General features: G+C 43.7%; 1 protein-coding gene across 1 annotated transcript; it reads right to left on the reverse strand.

Annotated features, from left to right (window-relative positions):
- Positions 1-1,143: 1,143 nt before the first annotated feature.
- Positions 1,144-23,251, reverse strand: LSM12 (LSM12 homolog). Its single transcript, XM_027517230.1, has 5 exons — positions 23,038-23,251; positions 21,089-21,222; positions 7,253-7,362; positions 5,721-5,847; positions 1,144-4,930 (listed from the first exon to the last, which is right to left on the reverse strand). Exons 1-5 carry the CDS (start codon positions 23,159-23,161, stop codon positions 4,838-4,840), a joined length of 588 nt encoding a protein of 195 aa, XP_027373031.1. The 5' UTR covers positions 23,162-23,251; the 3' UTR covers positions 1,144-4,837.
- Between the last annotated feature and the right edge of the window lie 1,942 nt (positions 23,252-25,193).

Consider the following 25,193-nt stretch of genomic DNA (forward strand, 5'->3'; position numbering starts at 1 on the left):
CAACCTCAGCTTTAGTTTCTGCTGGTCCCTCTGTCCAAGCACCCTTGGTTGGCTCCTTGTTCTTCAGATTTCAGCTTAAATCACACCTCAGAAGCCATTCCAGAATGTTTTCTTTAGAGTAGTACACAGACCTCCCTATAGTAAGCATAAGCAACTACTTTAATCTAGGAGACAGACCAGAAAGGAGGCCAGATCAGAAAAAGCAGCCACCACTTTTTAGTCCCTATGCTAAAGACTAACTGCTGGAGTCAGCATGAGGATTAGTTTAGGGAAAGAGAGGCTGGCTGAAAAGTCACTAGAGAATTGCCTTACCCACACCTTACTCTATTGTCTTTTCAACAAAACTAGAAAGATGGGAGGCCACAGTCCAACCTGCCTTGGTCCTAGCTGCCAGTCTCTTGAGAAACCTGCTGCTTTTGAAGCTGAAACTAGGTATACCCACCTTCCCAGTTCCTCCCATGTTCTTTACTGATCCCTCATCAGTTTTCTAAACTTGACCCCAAGCTTTCCTCAAAACTCAGTCAGCCTAGACCACTTTTCATCTTGGCTCAGGCAACTCATCCAGCTATTAAAATGACGACACTCAAAATGACTTCAGTTTCGTCAATGGCTGAATGCCAGGGAATACTACATTATCCTTATCTTAGGGCCTCAAAATTCCCCATCAGACCATTAACGATAAACCAAAATAATTACAGTGCAAGTCATAAATGCCACATGTGAGTGATATAAACTTTAGGAATCACTTTCCATTTTCACTGTCGAGGATGGCTTCACAGGTGGCACTGAAGCAAGGCATTGTAGGAAAAGAGAAGATAAAACTGAAGATTATTGAGGCTGTAAGTAATCTCAGAGGTCACCCAGCCTCCATGCCTTTCATATATGTTAATTCTAAGATGCCCAGAGATTACAGAGTGCACCTGTGGACTGGGGATGAGGGAACTGGTTGGCAGGCTTCTTTTGACGCAGCAAAGCGTGCTGTGTTTTCAGAAATGTAAGGGGCAGGGAGAAGGGTGTTAACATCAAGAGGATATGAAAGATGTCAATAATGTTCTGAGTGATCCTGGATGGAACGTGTTTGCCTTGCTTTCTTGTGTGCCTGTAATGAGCCATGTAAGGCTTTTATAATATTACAAAAAGAAACTCATTTTGAAACTTTATTACCCAGCAGCAGTCTATCACCAGTGGATGGCAGCCCCACAGCACCCCTTTCTCACCCGTAAGGTACTTCATGCTGTTACATTACACCCCTGAAGTTGGGGCAGTACATGGCCAATTCAAGTTTCTTAAAGGGGAATGCTCTGGTACCAGTGGCCTCCAGCAGTGATGGGAAAGCAAATCTGCTATGTAAACAATGACCATCCTCCAACCCACATGACCAATCCCAGTTCCCAAACTCTGGTCCCCACCACTCAACCCATACAGTGCAGCTCCTAGTAGCAAACATGCTCATTATACGTTCTCAGCATCTGCCACACTGGCAGGACAGGAGTCTCCATGTATGACTGAAAGCATCCTTGATCTTCCTTTATGTCTTATGGGAAAACAGATTTTGACACAATTTGTAGCTTCAAAAACGTCAAGGAGCCGTTACCTTGAATCAGTGGTTCGCAAGCTGCAGCCCTTTAACTAATATTGAAGTGCTTGAGCAACTTTCAAAACACCAAACAAAAATCAGCAATCAGTTGTTCAGACTTACACAGTACAGATTCAGTATCAACTCATTGTGGGAAGGCTGTTTATACCGTACTGACCAGATGTTCTAAATAGAAGAAAACCCAAAGGCACAGATGTGGCTGTGGGGTGGTGACCAGGCACTGGGATATAAGGGTTTGTGTGTGTGTTTGAGGAGAAAAGAGAATGCCTCAAAACCAAGCAGACACTGCAAAACCACCAGTTCGTGTTCTATCAGAGATGCAAGCCCTCAGCACTGCGTCATTTCTTCAAATCTAGGTGACAATTCTTACCACACTCACCAGTCTTCTCTGTACACCATCCCAAACCTGGCTAATAGAAGTGAGCAATATGAAAATGCCATCAGTTCGCCAAGTACCAGGGCAATATTAAAGAGCCCATGAGTGCATGAAGCCTGGGGTTCATTCCAGCTCTGCCACTGTGGGCAGCGGCGGTACTCTCAGCAAGTCACTTAAGCCCTGGTGGAACCAACTCACTTTCTGTAAAATGAGTGGTTTTCATATAATCAAATTCCTCAGAAGCTTCAGTGAAGAGGTAGAGATGAGACCTGAGAGACAGAGAGGGCAGGGTTCTTAGGACCCCAAATGTTTTACCTATTAGTCTCACTTAAAATGACATCTAGACAAAGACTTCTAAAACAAGTTGGAGCTTCTGAAAACCAGTTAATCCAGTCTCATCTCCAGATTTAACCATCCTAGGAACAAGCTAAAATGCATACTAACATTTACAGAGGACCTTCTAAGTAGCAACCATTTTAAACCAACCTATCTGAACCTTTACAAGCAGCTCCAGATGAGTATTATTTCATGTTCACAACTGGGGAGACCAAAGCATGGACAGGTAAAATGACTTATCCAGAGTCAGAAGTGAGGAGAGGGAAGGGTGACAATTTGAAGCCAACGTTTTTGTCTCCAAAGCCCTTGTTCTTCCTTCTACGCTGCTTGTCTTTCCCACCATACTGATCCACCTCTTGAATTGCTTTAAGTTCCCCCACATCATTTCGTAAACTGAAACCAGAGTCAAAAAGTGCTTCCTACCAGAGCTGCCTCCCATTCACAGACCTAGAGACTAATGGGGAGGAAGTAACGACATGGGACACGTGACACAGAGCTCCTTTCCAGGAATGCCATTTCCCATGTATCACATTCACTGCTTTAAATGCATCTCTCAGGTTTTCTAGACCTTGCATGGTAGGTCTCCTCTCTGTTCCCTCTTTTACCTTCTCCAGAAGTCCACACTTCCAAGCAGACTAAATCAAAGGCTTGGTACTTTAAATCAAGTTCTGGCCAATGGCAGGTGATATGAAAGTATACTTCTTAGTCTTCTCTCACTTTTCCTCCAGTCCTGGAACAAAGGTCTTACATATGTACCCACCCAATTCATTCCTCTACTCCACTTACACACAACTCCCAACCCTGGATCCCCTTCTTATACACTTGGCACTGGATTTCTGGATGAGTTCTCAGGGGTAGAAGGAAAGAGGGTAAGAGTAGGAAGCAGAGAGTTTAAAGGTAAAGTTTAACCAAACACACACATCCTCAGACACCTCCCTCTGGGGCCTCTAAAGCAGGCACAAACCCGAGACATGAGTGATGGTTAAAAAAATTTGGGTTTTATTGTTTTTGCTAAACAATACTAAAAAAAAAAAAATTCATTTTGAAGGCAGGGCTTGAATTATTTAATTTTGATCCATTTATTTAATTAAAAAAAAAAGGAAGGGGAAAGAGATCATGGCCAAAAAAATATTCATTAACCCCCACCCCACCCCCAAAGCTCTAGCCAGTCACATGAGCATCACCCATGTCCCACGCCACAGTACCTGATACACTCTGCCCCTCTGGACTGCCTAGGCACAGGGGCAAGGGTGCCAGGTAGCTCTCAGCAGGTTAGTCAAACCAGACAAACTGGTGGGCTAAAGTCCAGAAATTCTTCCCAGGTTTTCTGCCCATTGGCTGAGCACATACAAACTGTCGTAAGCTTGTAAAATTTCAGGGGTGGTAGGGAAGGTCGTAAGAGCAGTAGGTTGGCAGAAGAGAAACGGCAGGTCACCCAAACTTTCTCCTGGGCTAGTGGCTCTGGATACAGACTTAAAGAGGTCAGGATAGGTGGACTCTGGGTTTCTTATGAAAGAAAACCATCCTTCAAGGAAGAGCTGAGATGTGCCATGCAAAATAGTTCTTCCTACAGAGGGCACAAGAGACGGGGCAGCTGACGTTCCCATCGAGGAGATAGGAGGGTGGTGAGAAAGTTCTTCTAGTACCATGAAGTAAGAAAAAGGCAAAAGGAGAATCCTGAGGTTTTTGCCAAATGTGAGACTGGTACACGTATAGTTGAAGACTAAAAAGCCACCAGGAACCCTCAAAGCCAGATCCCATCTGCAAACACTGGCTCTACAAAGTGCTGCGGGAGATCCTCGCTGTGCACTAAGTTAGGTGCCTGGCTATGGGTGGTGGGGAGGACGATACATTTTTATTCTCAGAGGGATGAGGTGGGAAGAGTGGCCATGATCTAGTAAAAAGAGACCTGCAAGAAGCAGAAAATATTTAGAGAACATTTTAATATATATTTTCATATATATATTTAAAGTTAAGAAAAATAAAACTAATTCAAGCCATGCCCTGTGCAAAAAAAGAAAAAAAGAAAAAAAAAAGAAAAATTTAAAGTGAGACCTTTGTCTGCTGCTCTAGTCTCAACTTAAGTATCACAGTCAGCTTGTTACTTTTATTTTGGAAGAGAAGATGTAAAAGTTTCTTTCAATCACTCGGAAGGCAAGTGTAGCCACTTATAAAAACAGAATGGCAGAGACAGACTGGGAAAGGAAAGTCAGAGGTGAAAGGGCAGAGCAGAAAGGAATTTTCAAAAATAAAATTAACAAGGTGACTGTTCCAGAAGGGGGCTGTGAAAAGGACATGGTGGACCGAAGTCTGTTAGTCAAGTAATGATTCAACTTTTAAATTATTCTCTTGTTCTTTTTTGTTGGGTGTTTTGTTTGTTCAAGTCTAAGATTTGGAAATGCTGACCCTCTGTTAACAAGAGCCAACCGGAAATATAGGATCCCTTCCCTCCCCCGGCCTGCCTCCGCTGAAGCCACCACCATCGCCTCCTTGGCTGGATGCTGGAAGAGTCCTCCGTACGTGTGGACTCAGGATGACAGGGCAGCCTCCTTCTGTGGTTGCTGGGCTTGTGAACGCTGCAGTATCTTTTGGCTTTCCACGTCTCTAAAATGTTTTTCAACCTGAAAGACATCAGTCAGCCTAGATCAGAAAAGCAGATGGGCACACAAGGCCTCCCACACAGTTCACTCTAGACTTCACCAGCCTTGTGCTGGCTGTCCAGCTCATGGATCATTCAGCACTGTTCCCCTTGCTTGCTGTCTGTTGGCCTTCCCAACAAGGGAGGTGGGGGTCCTCTTGTATCAGCCACATTTTTTGCAGCTTCAGATAAGACTGTCTAAAAGAAGGTAAATCTATAAAGACGATGACGAAGGGAGACTATTATAAGCCAAACTCCCTCTCCTCTCCTTACACAAGTGCAAAATGAAAACAGGTAGGGAATTACAGTCTTAAAACTTTTTACATCCACCATGTTGGGTCTACCAATACTCAAGTCTGTTTTTACAAATGCTTCAACTCAATCTAGAAAGTCAGATGACGTATGCACGGTCATGGATTCCAACAGCCACTGATGTATACCAACCAGCCCTTCCTGAGAAGAATCCAGCCTGGGAGGAGAGGAACTGCTCAGGCCCAAAACCATGGAATGCTCTGAATAATTCCAAAAAGCCACAGTGCAGAGGACGTAGGGTTGACCACTCGCTTTATTCTGCATTGCCTGGTGGTTCCATCCCCACCAGAGTATCCACACCATGGCTGCAGAGCACCAGCATGCAGGAAGGCAAGGTGGTCAAGGCTGCTCACAGGCTGACCATCAGAAGACAGGGACTGTGGCTAACATCCTGCCCTGATGCTGGAAGAGAAGGCCGAGCAGTCATTCTCTCCCTAAGGTTTCTCGGCTCCTTTACTTACTATTTTGCGTACATGGCTCAGTGCACTCCCCTCTTTGCCTTTACAGTTTTCCACTTGATATGGGGGTGTAATAACAACTTCTTCCATGACTACGATGTTTTTTTCTTGCCATTTACAGTCTTTAATGCTGGAAGGAAAAGAGAGCAGGTGAAAGTTACCTCTTGCGAGGCATCCCACACTTCCTGCCTGATGAATAAATAACTCCAGAAAGCTAACCCCAAGTTCCTAGCTTACTACTCAGTCAATAACTAGATGCCAGCAGCCCACAGAGAGAAGTAGCCAAGAAACACTTCCTGGGTACCACTGGCTAGGAAAAGCAATGGAACTGATGCACACGTATTCCAAGGATGATCCAGAGTGTTACTCTGAAGTCTCAGGAGCCTGAAAAAACACAGAAAACTTGGTGGCGACCTCAAAAGTCCAAACTAATTTAAGTTACAAATAAACAGCTAGGCTCAGGCCACTAGATCCAATTTAAACAGCAGCCTAGGACAAGAGTTGGCAAATTCTTTCTATAAAGTGTCAGGTAGCAAGTATTTCATGCTGTGCAGGCCATACACTCTCTGTCACAACTATTCTTCTGCATGCTGTACCTCAAAAGCAGCCACAAATGATACATAAGCACATCAGGAGATCTGGCCCGCTGGCTGCAGTTTGCCAACCTTTGGCCTAGGGTGATATGGCACCTTTAAAAAGATAGGAGAACAAACTCCTGCATCTTACTGCAATCTTTATACTCTGCTCCCTACTCCATAATGCCGCTCCTCAAAGAGGCCCCTCTCAATTATCAGACAGCTGGGTACTTGCCAGACTGGGAAAACCCATCCCATTTCACACTTAGGGGAACCCAGGGCAGCTGATATTACTAAGAGAGTTCCTTCACATACCTGTAAATGTTCAGATACTCACACCATGGCCTCAAATGGCTCTGATGCCAGCTGCCATCTGTGCACCAGACCCAGGTGGTTAAATAGGGTAACAGAAGGCAGCAGGGGGGAGGGGGAGTGTCAAATGTTTCAGTTTTTCAGCAGCTAGGGAAGCTAGTGGAGAATCAAATGACTTCTGCTGTGACAAAATGTCTTTTATGAGGTGGTAATAAGGTGGCCTTCTGCTCTCCCTAATTCCCTATGTTCACCCCAATGGATAATTGGGAAGACTGAGATAGATATAACTTTCCCTTACTAAAACTGCATCAGCTTTTAGAGAAAAGTACAAGATCAAAACAGTAAAAGAGAAAGAAATCACTAGTTCTAAATTACGGCACACAAGGTGTGGAAGGGACCCTCAGGGATAATCTAATCCAAAACTAAGTTCTACAGATGAAAACACAGAAGCCCAGAACAAATAACCTGTTAGTGATCTTCCAAATGGAAAAGCAACAAGCACCACATCCCTGGATGCAAGATACTGCCAACACACTACCCAACTTCCCTGGTGACATTCAGAAACACAACTACCCACAAATCAGCCACCAGACAGCTCAGCCAGGCAGCATCCCCAAGGCAAGGGACCCCTATGCTCCCCCAACTCACGTCTTGTGTATGGTCTGGAAGAGCTGCTGGCCCTCTAGGGAGACACCAGCGCTGATTGCATAGGCCTGGCTCAGCTTCTCCTCCTTCTCTGTCCGTGCTTTGCTGGCAAGCTAGGGTGGGCGAGAGGAAAGAGACTCAGAAAAACATTCACCTTCATCCTTCCCAACATCAGGACGTAAGTCGAAGAAAAGATGCTGGAAAAGACTGGTTTGGGTAGAGTCAGTTTTCTCAGAGACCAAAAGTGAAACAAACAAGGGATTTTTCCCTGACAGTCCAGTCATTAAGACTCCGCACTTCCACTGCAAGGGGCACACGTTCAATTCCTTAGTTTGGTCAGGGAACTAAGATCCCACATGCCTCACAGCATGGCCAAAAACATTTTTTTTTTTTTAATTTTAAAAAGTGAAACACACACACACACACACAATATACCTGAATAGTTTCTGCTATTCCTGGCAAATACCTATTCCTTTCAATACTTACTGAATGCCTACCATGTGCCATACATTCACTACACTAAGCCAAAGATACAGCACTGAAAGGGGCAGGGAGACAGACAATAAACAAAAACATAAACAAGATAACTCAGACAGGGCTAAGTGCTGGGAAGAAAACAGAGCATGGCAAGGTTTTAGAGCATGACTGGGGGTGGGGTATACCTGATAGAAAGTGATGGTCAGAGACAAAAGGCAATGCATACATTTCTATGAAAGGAGAGAACTAAGGATACTTATCAGCTACTGTGCTGGAGCCTCAGGATTAGAAATTAATGTCTACCACACCTTCAAAGACCAGGATTTGAGGTTTTAAAAATTCAACCATTCTAGTACCATTATCTGTGCTCACATGGGGAGCCAGGACTCAAGGAAACCTAACCAGGCACCACTGACTTGGGCTACAGCTACCAGGCTCTTTTAAAAAAAGAATGATCTACATTCTATTTCATGTCTGTTCCTTAACTGCCCACTAGTGAAACAATCATAAGCTGACCAAGATCAAGAGTTGTAGTAAAATCTAACAGTCTACTCAAATCCAGTAAATCGCTCCCAGTAGGGGTAGGTATCATGTCAATCCCTGCTGCCCCTCTAATACATTTCTGGTCCCACCACACACTATTGGTTGCTGGATTACAAAAGAACAAGTGTGTTTGAGTGTAAGACAAAAGAAATATACTGACAGTTAAAACAAAAGGCAGATAATGCATCTGAAAGTCAAACAAACGACTTGGAGATTTTTCAGATCCATGAACAAGAACATACACTTAGTATGCTGACGCTGCAGCTACTGAAGACGTATGCACAAACATACACACGAGCACAGACAACCTGGCCCCAACACCAGCTCCTTACTGCAAGCAGAAATCATACCTCCAGCACATTCCCAAGTACCTAGATGCTTGGAGTTCTTAAACATTCATATTCTGCCCTAAGACTAACCCTTGACGCCATAAACCAAATACAGATCCACCAGGGGGAAACAAGCACAGTGTCTCATTGTTGGCAAAATGAAGCACTTTATCAAGCCAGAGTTTGACTATGAAAAAGAGAGAAAGTGCCCTTCAATCAGGTTATGGGGAACTGAGGAGTCTCAACTGCCTCTGAGTTTCAAAGACTGTCTGAGAGGAGGGGGTGTGAGCACAGCTCACACATGCTGTCATTTCAGTCTCCTTAGGTAAAAGGGGGAAGAAAAGCCAAGACTCTGTAGGGATGTAAAGCCAGAGCTCCCTTTTCACTTGGTCCCCAGGATGTGGAGAGAGACAGATACAGCAGCAGTAAATAATCTTTCAAACCAGGGCCTGCCCCTCTGGATCCACCAGGCAATAACTTTACAGAGAAGGAAAAGCACGGGGCTGACGGCTCTCGGTGAGCACTGGCAATCCCAACTGCAGCAAGGAAGCCTGTGGCTGGAAAGCAGTCAGCCTCCATGGTACAAGAACAGCTAGGGGTGCATTTTTAAGCAACAACAAGCAAACCTTATTCAGTCACCAAGAAAACCCTGGTAACAAGGGGTTTCCTTGAGTCTCACTTTCCAAACAACCCTGTAGGAAGTCTGAAGTCTCTAAGTTTGAACGAAGGGAAAACTGGAGGGAAGCAGCATGCCCTTGGATTCACCAAGCTCCTGCAGACCTCCTGGGAAGTGGCTCATGGTCAGGCAGATGTTTACCCCATGAATAGGCAGAAGGGTCTCACTCTGAGGTCTTTTTAAAAATATTTGTCCCTGAAGACCAAAAACACCTCCCAATGTGGGTCAGACAGAGCTGCTTCTATAAAGCTTGTGTTAACTAGACAGTAACGTCACCCATTCAGGAAGACAAGAGTTGGTTCTGGAAAACCAGGCTCTATGCAGAATATTTAAGAGTGAAATAGACAAATTAAGCTGGGGAACCACTGGAAGAAGAACCACTTTTGAATTTTTGCCAGAGACAAAATAAAACGAATATAAATCTCAGCTGGAAGTGATCTGTTTGGATGGCCTGAGTTAAAAGCAACACAATGGTTATAGAACAATGATTTGAAAGTACACACTACCCCCTCCCCAAATACACTGCACAATCTCTTCTAAAGACTTTTAAAGCAAAGGAGAATGGACCGGATGATTCTTCATGTCAATCCACAGTGCAGACTGATCCCAAATACTAAATGATACAAAGGAGAGCCTTGAAAAAGTCAGCAGAAATCAGTGTAAACTGACTATATTTCAATTTACCTCAATACCCTCAACTATTCCACCTGTACCTGCTGCAAATGTGGTTTGAGGACTTAAGATTCACAGCAAACCCTGAAGCTTCCAGTTGTTGGTTTATGAACTATATTTTCATGGCAATCTGAAAATGCGTAAATCTAGTATTCAACTACAGAGATCTGCTTCACTAAGAAGTTGTATAAACGGGGTAAATTTCTCCCAGAGAGGACTGCATCAAGTGGGCATGAGGAAGATTACCTTTACAAAAAGAAACTAGAAACGTTTTTTCTCAAAATTGGGGTGAGAGGGGAAGGGAGATTACCTTGCTCTTTTTAGACAAGTTATTGAAAACCCGTGAAAAATGTGGATGAGCCTCCTTTTGCAAAGCAAATGACTCTCTCTACGCTCAAGTCAGCTGTAGCTCTACATTTCCCCACATTGTATTTCTATAAACTAATGCATATCTATAAATGGTCCAGTTACTCCAAATTAGTAAGTTTATGGTTACTGTCAAATTGCCAGAGAACCAATAAAAACGCCTCCCAACAGAGAAGGTGTCGGATATGCCTTTTAAGCTTGGGAGGGTCATCAGGATTGCAATTTTTTTTTTTTTTTAGGATTGCAATTTTTAAATTCAGTAACTATCACCATACTTCCCCCATTTTCAATGCAAGCCTCTTCCAACTAAAACTGAAACACTAATTGGTTAGAATCTTAAAGAATGTTAAAGGCACCAACCTTAAAAACACACTGGGTTTAGGCAAATCTCAATTTGCCTAAATCTACAAATACACGTTACTAATGTGCATGTGGCCTAACTGAAATAACTGCACAAGACAACCTACATTTACCTTCCTTTCCTTTCATTTTGTATGATTCCCAATGAAAAAATTCACTCCTTGTCGACAAACCAGTGCTTCCTCCCTTGGCCATTTTATATACAGGACCTTGATGTGGGCAACAGAAAAAAGTTCATGAACTTGACACCAAAGCACATCAATATCAAAAGGTTTCTAGTCACGCCTGCTGCTGGGTAACCTCGAGTGAGTGAATCAATGAACACTAACGTTATCTCTCTTCCTGCACTGCGACAAGAGGAAGCAGCCCCAACAACAACATAATCCAGGCATCTTGCCTCATCTGTTACTTGGTTACCAGCTGGGCCATCTTATTTCCACATACGCAGACCAGGAAGGCACAGGTGCTGTGGGGAATCCAGAGGGACTCCTACTGCAAGTATTTAACAGGCTGTGACAGCTGATCCAACAATGGAAGCAAAGTCCAGAGGAGAACCTGCTGGATATGACCTACTGACTCCACTAAGCCACTCTGGGTTTGTCTTCCCTGCGTAGACAACCAGCTGTCCTCACAGAGGGGTTAGGAAGCACTGCAGCAGCTGCCCCGAACTGCCAGTGCTGCCTGCAAGGCCTGATGGAGGGTGAAGGGCGGCAGGCCACAACAACGGTCATCCAAAGGGCCCCGCTTGCTCCTGCTGTTTTCATTCTGGGGAGTACTCTTGGAAAGCCCTCATTCTTTGTCACCAATAGGCAGCCTCAAAACTATGTCTTCCAACTATCAGTATTCCCAAGTCTCCCTGCTCCCTAGTTGAAAGGTCCTGTCTGAAAATTTCTAATAAAATACTGTTCTTCATAACCTCAGATAGCTGAGAACTCAAAAAACAGAGAACCCTGCTTGAAATCACATCCTGGGATACCTAACAGTGAACGAAAACACTGAATCAAACGAGGGAACAGTAGAGTCAAAGAGGCCGGCAGTTAACACTAAAACCCTAAGAGCTAACTTGCTCAGTGAGAACTTACTCCACGCAACACACTAAGCAACACTTAACGTGTATTAAACATTTCATCTGCCCAACAATTCTGTGAAACAGACTAAAATTACGCCTACTGAACAGATGGAGAAACTAAGGCACAGCTGGTAAGACACCTGCCTAAGTTTACCAAGACACAAGTGGGAGAGTCTAGATTTGAACCCAGACAGACCGACTCCAGAGCGTGTGTTCTGAACTCTGCACTATACCCAAACAGTTCCACTTAAGAAAAGTCTAAATTGTTGAAAACAGTTATAAACTTGAATGTAAAAGAAATGTTTTTTAAAAGAGAAAATATTTTAAAAGACCCAGCTGTCATCTTCTCTTCTTATCAGTGAATTCTGACATTTCCATCAAGTTTCCCTGTCCAGAACACAATTGTCCGCCTTTTAGTGAAGGGCCCCAGTCTTGCCCTAAATCTCAAGAACATCCTTTACTTGTTTTGTTAAAGGTAATTCATAGGAATGCTTTTAAGAAAACAGATCATGTGTGAGAAAGCATTTCGGGCCAATAACGATTAGGTACCCATCATTTCCTGCTGAGCCAAAACTAGAGAAGCTAAGTCAAGCAGGTCTCCTGCACTAGGAAGTTAAGGTACCTTAAGTGCTTTGAGCGGTGATGAAAAACACCCTGCAAATCCAGAGGCCACAGTGCCACCTCACTCTCCAGGCTCTGGCCATCATACTGTTGTCATAAAATAGAGGTCAGCCTCAAGTCAGTCAGCAGAGGCCATAAGCAAAGTTTGTGGCTCACCTGGCTTTGGACAAAAACTAGTTGTTGGTAAAGTCAATAGTTTTTCTTATTTGTAATTATGTCACCACAAGCTGTCCACAGTTACAATAGACAGCTAAACTTCCTAGACACCAACAGAGTGATTTTCTAGTCCTGAGACCCTGACACCAGCACTACTGTGGGACGTCCACAGGACTCTGCCAGGAAAGAACAGCAACTGGCTGGGATGTAAGCTGAAATTCGACCTGAACAGCCTGTCTGTGAGAGTGTACACTCATATGAAGCATCTCACACATGGCCATGAAGAAGAACACGGGTGAAAGCACTATGAGAGTTTAAAGCACTGTACAAATAGCACTGTTGACATTATTATTATAACATCATTATTACTAGCACAGAGAAGGTGGCTTGTAGGTTATTTCAAAAAAATTCATGTAATCCAACCTTCCTTTAGCCAATGAGCTCAGGGCTCGCTCTCTTCTGCTTTCTGTAAGAGCTGCTAGAGAGGCTATAAATCCTTAACAGAATCTCTTCCAAAATACAACTGGAATAGTAAGTTGGAAAATGCACTTTATGTGCCAAAATGGGCGCTTCACTTACAGAATAAAGAGCTGGTTTTATTCAGACAGTGAAAGGACCAGGTACTCTCATTTCCTGGGCTCTAAAGAGGGCAGAAAAAGCAACATAAAAAAGAAAAGCCACTCCCTTGTTTCTTACCCCCAAACAGAAGAGATTCCAGCTCAAAGCCGCACCTACCACTCCCTAGCTGCATGAACCTGAGCAAGATGTATAACTTCTCCCGAGCCTCAGTCTATCCATGGGGGCCCATCCTAAAGGTTGGCACTGGAGTTCACTAAGGTACACATCTAACACTACCAGCGCCAGCGCAGTGGCATTGGTCCTCTCCCTTCCTTCTGAGAGCCGCCACTGCTCTCACTCACTGACAAAACAGCAAAACTTTTTAAACTGCAGAGATGGACAAACTGATAGCAACCCCAATCAGCTTGATTCCATTTAACTTCCCTCCCTTTATCTAACTGTCATTTATTCTTCAAGACCCTACCCCATTGTCACATCTGAGAAGCCTTTCCTAAAATGTTCACTACTCTATGCCAACCATTGGCAAACTATACCTGTGGGCCAAATTCATCCAACCACCTGTTTTAGTTAAGTTCCACTGGAATGGTATCACCCCACTGCTGCTTCTGCTACAAAGGCAAAGTTGACAGTTGTGACAGAGACGTATAGTGCACAAAGCCTAAAATATTTATTAGTGGGCCCTTAACAGAAACAGTCTGCTGCTCCCTGCAAAAGTTAAACCCTACTGCCCCTCACAACTCCCAAACATGAGATTCTTGAGGGCAAAAGCAGTGGCTTAGTCATCGTGACATACACAGCACCAGGAAGGGAGGGGTAGGGAGAGGGAAGTGGGATAAAAGGAAAAGAAACCTCGACTATCAGAGATTCACAGAACTAACAGTTCCTAATCGTTAAGTGACTAACACACGGTCACACAATTCATTAGCAGCCCAGATGTGAAAAGAATCTAGTTCTTCAAACTCCCCACATGCTACCACACCAGACTGTTAGCTTTTTGCACGGTACATAGCCCCACTAATTTTCTAGTTTGTGTACAATTTGCTTCACTCTCCAGGGTAGTCTCTGGTATTTACCTAAGCTAGTTTAAATTCCAATGCTATAACTTGACTGCACTACTTGTTTTTTCTTCCCCCCAAGCCTGATCTCTGCCAGGAAACTGTAGGTTAGAATGCCCCTTTCTTAACACTGTAAGAGATACTACACTGACATCAGTAAAGCACTTAGTTTGAATCATCCCTGTGTCAAAGAGACAGAATGTAGAGGGGGCTGCAACAACACACATGGCACATCTCTGCCAGTTGCTTGGGCCCAGCAATTTGTGTCTTCAGGTGGACGAATCTCCTCCTCCCCATCTCGCCACCCAGTGATGTCAAGAGAGCCCCCTTCAGAACCAAACTCTTGACCTAAGGAGGCCCCACCAAATCAGCAAGCTGCTGTGCACTACAGCCTGAACTCAGTCAGGGGCCCTAGCTTGGAATGCTGCATCCCCTACTATGGCTATGACCCCAAAGTTTGAATGCTACTGAACGTGAGCTCCTTCAAAGGCCAGTGATTTTTAAAGTGGCATCAATCACTCTACCTCTGATTTCATCTCACACCACTCACTACTTATTGGGCCCCATTAACTTAGCAATGATAGGGTCTTCCTCTTCACCTTACGCTTTTATCTTCATGACACTTCTGTGAAGAAGCAGCTGTCTGCTCAAAGCCAGATACAAAACTTACTGGTGGGCTCTAACCTGGGACTGTGGCCTTGACAACATACTCTAATCAAGTGAGCCAATAGGTAATATGTAGCTTCCAGGAGCTAGAAATTTTCACCTGATAGAAGAGTCTTGCTTCCCCTAGACAAGTAGTTACTTCCCTTCCTGTTTTTTTTTTTTTTAATTTATTTATTTGGCTACACTGGGTCTTAGTTGTGGCATGAGGGCTCTTTAGTTGCGGCACGCGAACTCTTAGCTGCAGCCTGTGGGATCTAGTTCCCTGAGCAGGGATCGAACCTGCATTGGGAGCACAGTCTTAGCCACTGAACCACCAGGGAAGTTCCTTCCCTTCCTACTTTTATACATAATATGAACACATTCTACCTGTTACTAATATATCTATACCTACACATAGGGTGGCTAGGTCATCTGATCCTTCTGCTGCTGCTGCTACTAAGTCGCTTCAGTCGTATCCGACTCTGTGTGACCCCAGAGACGGCAGCCCACCAGGCTCCCCCATCCCTGGGATTCTCCAGGCAAAAACACTGGAGTGGGTTGCCATTTCCTTCTCCGATGCATGAAAGTGAAAAGTGAAAGTGAAGTCGCACAGTCACGTCCGATTCTTCATGACCCCATGAACTGCAGCCTACCAGGCTCCTCCGTCCATGGGATTTTCCAGGCAAGAGCACTGGAGTGGGTTGCCATTGCCTTCTCCGTCATCTGATCCTACTTGCTGACAAATCCATACCTCAATACACTGGGGTCAAGATATGGTCAAGGGCCCAGATAACAGACTACGTCCATGAATACAGGCCACGATGCAGTAGCTACCAACTACCTCAGGAATTTGCTAATACTTGAGGATTATCCCTCACATCAACAAAAGCCATAAGGTTATGCTAAATCTTAGCTTTCAAACTTCTTAGAACTCAAAACAAAAACCAAGTGAAGTCTTCCCTGTGTGACACCATCCCTAAAGGTAAGCAAGGTCAGTTACTTTTTAAAGTGAACGTTGTGACTTTCCCATTTTCTCAGCCTTTCCAGGCCCTTCCACAGACCAAGCTCCAAGTGTCATTTTTATCCAAAGGCAGCCAACTTATTCTTCATTACCATCTGCTGATGAAAAACTCTTTAAATCTCTTCTTCCTGGTTCTTCTCTATTTAATCACTGCCGTTTAGTAAGGTATAAATGGGCAATAAATACTCACACCAGGCTGATAAATCAGTCAGTGGTTTGGTAAGGGAGGTAGATGCCTTATCTGTGAAGTTCAATTTTCCATGCTTTGTCTCTTTTCCTGCCTCCCCTCACAACATACAAATATTTCCTCCAGAAAGTCTTCTCCAAGTCAGCCAAGTGATAAGACAACTTATACCTCATTTGATGTACTGGAGGCATTTATCTAAACAGATGAGTACATACACTTGCCTCGGCTGTCTCAATGAGTTTTTTACCTCAGAGTCTCAGAAGTTGAAAGCATGACCTCCTAGGTTCTGTGACTGCTCACTCTAACCTTCTGTACTCAGACAAGTGTTCGCTTAATTATGCCTCTTGATAACACTGCCCTAGAAATTCAAGTTAATTCTGGTCACCAACAAGAGGAATCCATATACTATTTTGATTTTCCCCAGTCTTGGGATGGCAAGTTCTGATACCTGAATGAATGTCAGATCCAGTATCAGGAAAGACTGATACAGTAACTAACACTGCCCATGTTCTTGGCTGCTTTCCTTTGTCATGATGCCCTCCTCCCCCCATCCTGCTCCTAAACCATAATTCAAGGAACATCCACCCACTGGCTGCACATAGCTAATGTGGGAGAATAGGACTAACATGTGTCAACGCTGGTCAACCTAAACCAATCCTCCAAACAACTCTATGAGATAGATACTAACAGGATTCCATTTCTGTGGTGAGAAAACTGATGCTTAGTGACATAAGAGACATACCCACTTGCTTTTAATGTTCTTTCTGACCACACAACACAGACGTTTCTCTTTACTCAGAAATATTACTTAGGATTATAAACACATACTCATTTCATTTCACCAACCTGCTCTGAAAGTTCTTTGGGTAAGCACACAGAAGCAGAATATACATGGGACTTGGCCATCAAAACATCAGACTTGAGTTCAAATCTCAGTTCAATTACTTACTAACTGGTGGGCTCTAACCTGGGACTGTGGCCTTGACAACATACTCTAATCAAGTGAGCCAAGAGGTAATATGTAGCTTCCAGGAGCTAGAAATTTTCACCTGATAGAAGATCTTGCTTCCCCTAGACAATAGTGACTCATCCAAGACTCAGTTTACTCTTCTGTAAGACGGTGATGGTGAGTCAAAGTGAAAGTCACTGTTGTGTCCGACTCTTTGCGACCCTACAGACTATACAGTCCATGGAATTCTCTAGGCCAGAATACCGGAGTGGGTAGCCTTTCCCTTCTCCAGGCGATCTTCCCAACCCAGGGATCGATCCCAGGTCTCCCGCATTGCAGGCGGATTCTTTACCAGCTGAGCCACAAGGGAAGCCCAAGAATACTGGAGTGGGTACACTATCCCTTCTCCAGTGGATCTTCCAAACCCAAAAATAGAACCAGGGTCTTCTGCATTGTAGGTGGATTCTTTACCTACTGAGGTATCAGGGAAGATGGTGATGGTACCCACACCATAAGAACTATCGTTAGAAGTAAATGAGATGTTTGCTGATTGCTATTTCAGAGGGTGGCATGTAAAAATATTGGTTCCTACACTACTTGCCATATAACCTAGAGCAAGTCACTTAAACTGCTAAGCCTGTTTATTCATCTCTTAAACTAAAAGGAAAAAAGTGTAAGTGAAGTCACTCAGTCGTGTCTGACTCTTTGCGACCCCTACCAGGCTCCTCTGTCCATGAGATTTTCCAGGCAATAGTACTGGAGTGGATTGCCATTAAGCATGGTTGTGAGGATGAAACAAGATGTGTCAAAGCTCTCTGTAAACTGTAAGGCACTAGAAATATGTAAGGAATGGTCCCCAACAGAGCTTACCACAATGCTGTGCATAAAATAATTTTCAGTAAATGTTTGATAAATGCTACAAACATAAAACTTTCTTAATGTTGACATGAACCAAATTATCTGAGAGCACTAATAACTGATGGTCAATCTTTATGCCCAGAGAACAAGATGTGGAGTCAATTCAAAAAAACTTAAGAAACATTTTACTTCACTCAACCACACGGACCCTGGACTCTCACCCTCATGCAATATTTAAACCTTCCTCATGAAAGGAAACTAATAAGGATATTTCCCTGGTGGTCCAATGGTTAAGAATCCGGCTTTCAATGCTAGGGGCAGGTTCCAATCCATGGGTTCAATCCCTGGTCAAAGAATTAAGATTCCACATGCAGTGGGGGCAACTAAGCCCATACGACAACTCCTGAGCCCACGCGCCACACAAGAGAGAAACCTGTGCACCACAACTAAAACCCAACACAACCAAACTATTTTTTTCAAAAGTAAACTAATAAGCCATGTGTGCTTTTGTACTTTTTAAAGTCAGGAAATTCGAAACAATTTTTACCGAGTACAATGTTACTGTGAAGTAGATAAAACAATATTCAAAGCTTCCACCTTCTGCAACCCCACTGTCCTCTTTCAAGCTTCCTCTTACATCCCACTGCTGTGGACGGACATAGGACATCTTAGCTACAGTGAAAGTGCCAATCGAAAGCAAAACAAGCTCATCTCCAAGAACTGCTAGTTCACACCGTCCTCAACTTGAGCTGGAATTAAGTATTTCCTTTAAAAGGCCTGCTCTTCCATTTCCTGTTGGGTCAGAGTAAACATCCAGTTTGTATCAACAGGTTTAATTGAACACAGCACTTACTATTTCAGCAAGATGAGCCATCATGTGATGGGATCTCCCACTGCACAGGTAGTACTCCCCAAGACCACAGTTTTCTTCCAGGGATTTCAGGGCACTTTTAGTTCCCTTCTAAAATGCTTAAACAATCCTCCATCTTAAAAACAAAACCAAACCCAGGCTCATGCTCTTAAATGAGTTGAACTTTTCATGTCCTTCCAGCAACATGTAGCTCCCCAGATTAGCTGTTTTCAGTAACATAAAGAGCCCAACAGGCTCTTCTAAATGAATCTCAGCAAGAATCACAAAGCATCCTCAAAGGTTCGTTTCAAGGAAAAACCAATATAGCTTACTCATAAACATCTCAACAAATGAAGAATGAATAAATAAGACCCAAAGAGAGCTCTTCAACCTAATTTTAATCTTTGTTTCAGACTCCTTTTCAAGACTTGGCAATCAGACCTTGTGGTAAGGTCTGAGAGTAAGAAAAGTAAAGATTTCTGGTATTCCCTAATCTATTACCTCCTGCTGTTTTCTGAAAGACTGGGTAAACAACTAGTTTACAATAATACTAGAAGACAACTGATCAGCAGAAAGCAAAACCTTAAAGGCAAAGATAATCCGCAAATTAATAACCAAGAACTATTTATACCTAAGGTCAAATGTAAGCAAAGAACTGCTTCTTAACAGCTCCCACATTTAACAGTCCCATCCATGCCGCTCCAGCCTCTCTCACACAAATGGTGGCACTTTGTGGTACAAGAGCAGAATCCTAGTTATCTTTTAAATTTGAAAAAAAATCTATCTTCTTTCAGATAATCTTTCCTCAACTACTTACTAAAGGCTGTTACTTGGTGACAGACTTCTCATACGCTATAAACATTAAAGAATAACACAGAGCCTTTTCTCCCTTCAACACACCAGGCATAAGCTATTTTATTTAAACCTTTTAAGATCTCTTAGGAGGAGTAAGCCAAGGTTTCAAAAATCCACAGGTATAAGAATGAGATAGTCTGTATGCAACAGTCTTTAATATGAAACCCAAGACCTTTCTGAATCTGTCCTGAGACATCACTAAAAAAAAAACAAAACAAAACAAAACACATGGGGCATTTCCCTGGAATTTAGAAAAAAGGGAGCTCCAGATTTGAGGCAACTACACTCTGCCAGCCTCAGTTACCCTGTGTTCTTTCAGCTGCCTGAGTGTTCCCTTGCTTTGCTGAAAGCAGCAAACACACTACATTCCCAAGTGGGGCAAAAGAATATACATTATTATAATTTTATAGAGGGAAAAATTTCATCACACTAATTCAACAGACTTAATGAAAGACAGCTGCTACAAAAACTGAAGCCCTAACTTATTCATTCAACAAATATTTATGAAGCACCTACTCTGTGCAAGGTTCTATATATTCAGTAAGGAACAAAACAGGTATAGTTACCATTCCCACAAAACAAAGTTTGGTGAGATAGAAAAGTATACACAATTATAATTACAAAAAAGCTATGAATAGGATAACAAGTCCCAATTTGCCCAGGATACACCAATCTAAACTTGTCTCAGTGTAAAACAAAAGCACTGCCCTCCTCTACTCTCGAAAATGTCCCATACTGGACTGGAAATGATACGTCACCTTATCTCTGAATGCTAGAGTACTGTAAGAGAAAATAACGGAGACACCACTTTAGCCTGGGTGATCAGAGAAGACTTCTTGAAAGATGTGCCATTAAACAGTCCTGATGGATAGGTTCTAGTCATTTTGAGAAGGTGTTCCAAGTAGAGAGAACAGCAAAACTCAAACAGGGCTTGGGTACTAATACCGATCAACGTGAACTTCGGCTGACGGAACTGAAGAATCAGAAAAGTTATTTGAAAGTTCCCAGATACCAATTTACATAGCCAAGATTAAAATATCCTAAGCCTCTAAATTTGTTAGACCTCAAAATTCAAGCACAAAGACAAAAATGAAGCTCTATGTCAGTAGTTTTCAAATTTTTGTAGGTCATGAATCCCTCTGAGAATCTGAAAAATACTCCAGATCTTCACCCAGCAAATACATGTATATTCTTATGTGCACACATACACAATTTCAGGAGGTTCAGAAGGAAAGCCCACAGCCAACCCCACCAACACTAGAAGTTCACACATGGGCTACAGGTTAAGGGTGAGGGGGAGCTCTCTTTCACAAAGGACAAAAGCCAGCTCTCAATTCTATTTCTCTATTCAGCAGACATTAAGACTTTTCTTAAAATCTTCGGAAGATATCAGGGAACAAAGAGATAAAAACTACAGTGATATAAATATATTTTTAAATATGTCAAAACAAGCCAATTGTAAATCACTGAAAAAAAAAAAAAAAAAAAGGACAATATATGTACCATCAAGAGTCAATGAGACTCAAATTTCCCATCATTTTGGAGATTCAGAACTGCCCTCAAGTCCTTACCTTACTAACGTTGAGTGAAGCTAGGGGAGGAGGGGTTTCTGTTCGGTCATTAATTATTTCCACTTCTGAAACATACTGTAAGTTTATAAGCAAGATATCTGCGTGGTTGGGCTTTCCACTGGAAGAGGGACATTCTGGTGAAAAAAAAGAAAGTTAAGGAAAACAGGGGCAAGCAGAGCACTGACACATCCCAAAGGGGCATGGAAAACACAGTTCTCATAAGGCTTGTGTAAAAGGTGTGCCACAAGCAAAAGGTGGGAGTCCCACAAGAATCACAGCTCTTCTCAGCAAATCTTTGCCTATCACCTTCCTCCCGCTCAACCCCATAACCAAAAGATCTCAAGCTTTTCAAAGCCAAACACAACCCAAAACTTGAAGCCTCAACAGGGTTTCCGTCACCTTCTCTCTACTGGTTTTACAAAGAGACTTAATGTAGTTTTAATGCTGTATGTATACTGTCTGTCTTGAACCTAACGAACCACACAGGAGAGCAAGTACCTTCTGTTCTTGGTATACTTCCTATATCTGAACAACTCTTTTCACTTTTTCTGATCTGAGACTTTCCATTTTGCAGAGGCAAAAACTACAGCACTGGAAAGGAAGCTCACTCAAGGTGACCCAGCTAGTTAACCGACTCCTCCATCCATTCATTCTCCAGCCATTTCTCAAAAGCATATTGCACATCAATTGAAAGAGTAATTCCTCATTCCAAAACCCTTCCAACTAAACCACTAATGCAAAAGATCTTATATGGTCCAGGTACGAATTCTTGTGTTTAAAAAAACCGAGAAAACGCAACTATTCGAGCTGTAATTAGTTTCAAAGGACATTTTCCTAAGCTAGAAATCTACAATCAGTGTTTAAATGAAGTGGTTAAGTTTAAATGAAGTTGGTTAAAATACTTGCCAGTCAAAGACAGCAGACCCAGTAAGAAACTTCCTTTTCAAAGGTGCCACAAAAGATAACTCTTAAAAAAAAAAGAAAAAAATCCAAATAAATCCACCTGTGGCTCAAATATAAGGAGGAGGTGGTATTACAACCAGGAAGTATTCTGTTTCCAAGATTGAGCTTCCTGGAGTAATTCAGAAATCATTTCCACACCAAAGAAAGAGGCCACCTTTTCCATTCTGTTTAACACTGCCACATTTAAAAGGCAAGGCTACTACTGTGAAGTCAGGATTCCTTGTGCTGGCCTGAGCAAAAGATAACTTACTCTTTCACCTGTAACCCACACGTCCATACACAAGCCCCTGAAAAACGTGGTCCTCTCTCTGGACCAGGTTTCCAGTACAAACATCTCCAAAAGAGCAACTTCCAAATGACTGAGAAGCCTACAATTCATCACCCCGTCCCCAGTGGCACCACGCACACACCAGCACCAGCAAAACAAGCCCCTATCCCCAGTTCTGCTACAAACTCTTTCCTGCAGTAACTCTCCCCCAAACAAGCGAGGCCCATTTGGTCACACACCACCGCCCTTCCGTGGACCACGTCCTATCAGTACACAACCCCTCCTGAACTCCATACCCATGTCCCACTCACTAGCAGTTCCTTACTCAACACACCCCCTCCCCACTTGATTCCACCCGCCCCTCTTCCATCCAGGCTCCAATCACCAGCCCTCTCCCACGACCACCCCTCTCCTGATCACTGGGTGCCCCCTCCTAGCGTTCCCCCCGAAAAGCCATCCGCGTGTCAAGTCCCCCTCCACCCACCCTCGTTCGCGGCCCAGCTCCCACAAGGGGAGGGCGACAAGGGTCCCCAAGGCGGACCAAGGGTCCAGGGAGAGGGGGAGGGGAGCTCAGGGTCGTGCGCATGCGCTCCGGGCCCCGCGGTAGCCGGTCGCCCCTAGGCCCGGAGAGGGCCCCAGCCACCGCCGTCGTCCCCCGCCCCCCCACCACCGCACACACACGCCAGCCCGGCCTCGGGCTCCGCGCAGGGAAGGATACTTAAAGCCAGCATTTTGGACTGGTAGTCGAAGGCTACCACCTCGCCCTGCAGCCGCTGCTCCTGGCACGTCCGGCACGACACCTGGCTCCCAACGCTGAAGTACTCGCCCGGAGGAGCCGCCATCTTGGGAGAGCAGCCGCGGCCGGCGGCGGCGGCGGCAGCAGCGGGCGAAAGCCGGGCCCCCAGTGAGCGCCGCGCCGCGACGCACGGGGCGTGCTGACGTCATACGCCAGGGCGTGGCCTGGACTGGGTGGGGCGGGAGCCTAGGTGGAAGAGGAAAGGAGAGGAAATAAAAGAGGGGTCTGAATAATTATGTTTGTGCAGCTGCTCCGGCTTGGTAAAGTGCTTGCAAGGTCCATTTTAGAAGTTAAAGATAAATGACCTATGTGGAATGAAAAGGGGAGACAGGAGAGAACTGCAGTCTCCGTTATGTACACACCTTGACACGAGTTTAATGAATGAACTCTCTGTTACATATGAGAAATCCGAGGTTCAGAAGACTAAACGAAACTTGCCCAAAACGATTACACCTAATTAGAGTGGTAGTGGAAAGGACATTGGCTACAGAGTTAGCTAAACCAGAATCGGAATTCCACTGAGTTACATGACCTTGAGCAAATTACTAAGCCTGATTCTGTTTATTCCTTTATTGAGCATCCAACAACGCTTCGATGTAGGAATCAATAGCCTCATTTTACAGATGAAGAAACTAAGTCTTAGACTAAACTTTGTCCAGGGTTGCACAACTAGCAAAGATACAGTCTGTTTCCAAAAATGGTACTATTAACTTTTATGCTGTATTAGGTAACACTTCACATAGTAGTTAGGAGGAGTGGAAGATAATGAAATAATGTGTACAAATGCATGACATGTAGTTACTACGTGGTAGTTTCTCCAGGATCACCCATTACCCTTGAAACTCAAGATGCTTCCCCATCACCCCTCTTGCCCTCTCCAGAGCCAGGAGGAGCAGTGGTGGTGACAAAGGAAGTCTTGGAGCAAGAGTTTTGGGCCCCCCCATTAATGACTATCTAATATATAAAACAGTTTTCTTAACATGTAAGTGAGATGCAGATGTATTTTCAACCCTAATATCACCAGTCGCCATCCCTAACCCAACTACCCCTCCACTATAGAAATTCTAGAGCCTCATGTAACAACAGGCAAAGAGAAGATGGCAAAGGACCAGTCCTGGCACTATTTAACATGAACAAATTTCAAAAGTGTTTTCATGCCTTGCGAGGGACATCAACTTCATATTACTACAATCATTGTAACAGAAATAAGTATATTTGGGCTTATTTCAGAGAACTTTCTTGTCTCCCCCATAACAAGTTATATGTAACTGCCACTCAACTTTTCATGTAACATTGTGATTATAGGTTCCCAGGCACAGAGCCAGGCACTGTTAGGAAAAGCTTTCTGAAGAAGTGATAAATCTGAGACCTGATGGACAAGCAGGGAAAGAGTGGCCAGGTACCAGCAAGAGGGAAATGCAGATGCCAGGACCCATAAAAGGAAAGAGCTTGGTGCTTTCAAAAGTAGCTTAGAAATATACCATTAAACTGAGTGTGGGACTGGACTGATAAAGGCTATCTTAGCTTGAGCACTAGTAAACTTTCAAAAGACTTAGAAAATGTTAATTTTTTCCTTGGGGCAATTGAAAAACATTTAGCAAGGGAATGAAATGAGATATGAATCCAGATTCCCTTCCCCATACCTTTTTAATTAGTGAAATTAATCTCTTTCCATTTAGAACCCAGATTTATATCCTTATATTCACCTTCCAAAGAACTCACGAAGAATAAAGTTGCTTGAGGTAGGGAAGCAACCACTTCAACAATCTCCTCCCACCTCAACTCTGCCTCTAGGTAAGACCTCACCTAGACTAGCTGAGATTTCTGTTTTCTGTGTTCCTCCAGAGGATTATTCTAATTTTTGTCGTAGGTGTGTGCTCCTTCTCCTCCCTCACCAACCTAGCTATCTCAAGGTTTACCTCCCCAGAGGGGTTTTGGAAGGCAAGATGACAGGACGACGAAAGGAGAGGGACAAGGCGAGCTTAGAACTGGGAGGAAGTGTGACTTAAGTCTATGCTACGTGTAAGAACTCTCAAAGCCTTTAGGAACGACCCCTCAGAATCAAGAAGCTGATCTGT

The sequence above is a fragment of the Bos indicus x Bos taurus genome, chromosome 19, assembly GCF_003369695.1.
Source record: "Bos indicus x Bos taurus breed Angus x Brahman F1 hybrid chromosome 19, Bos_hybrid_MaternalHap_v2.0, whole genome shotgun sequence".
NCBI classification, from domain to species: Eukaryota; Metazoa; Chordata; class Mammalia; order Artiodactyla; family Bovidae; genus Bos; species Bos indicus x Bos taurus.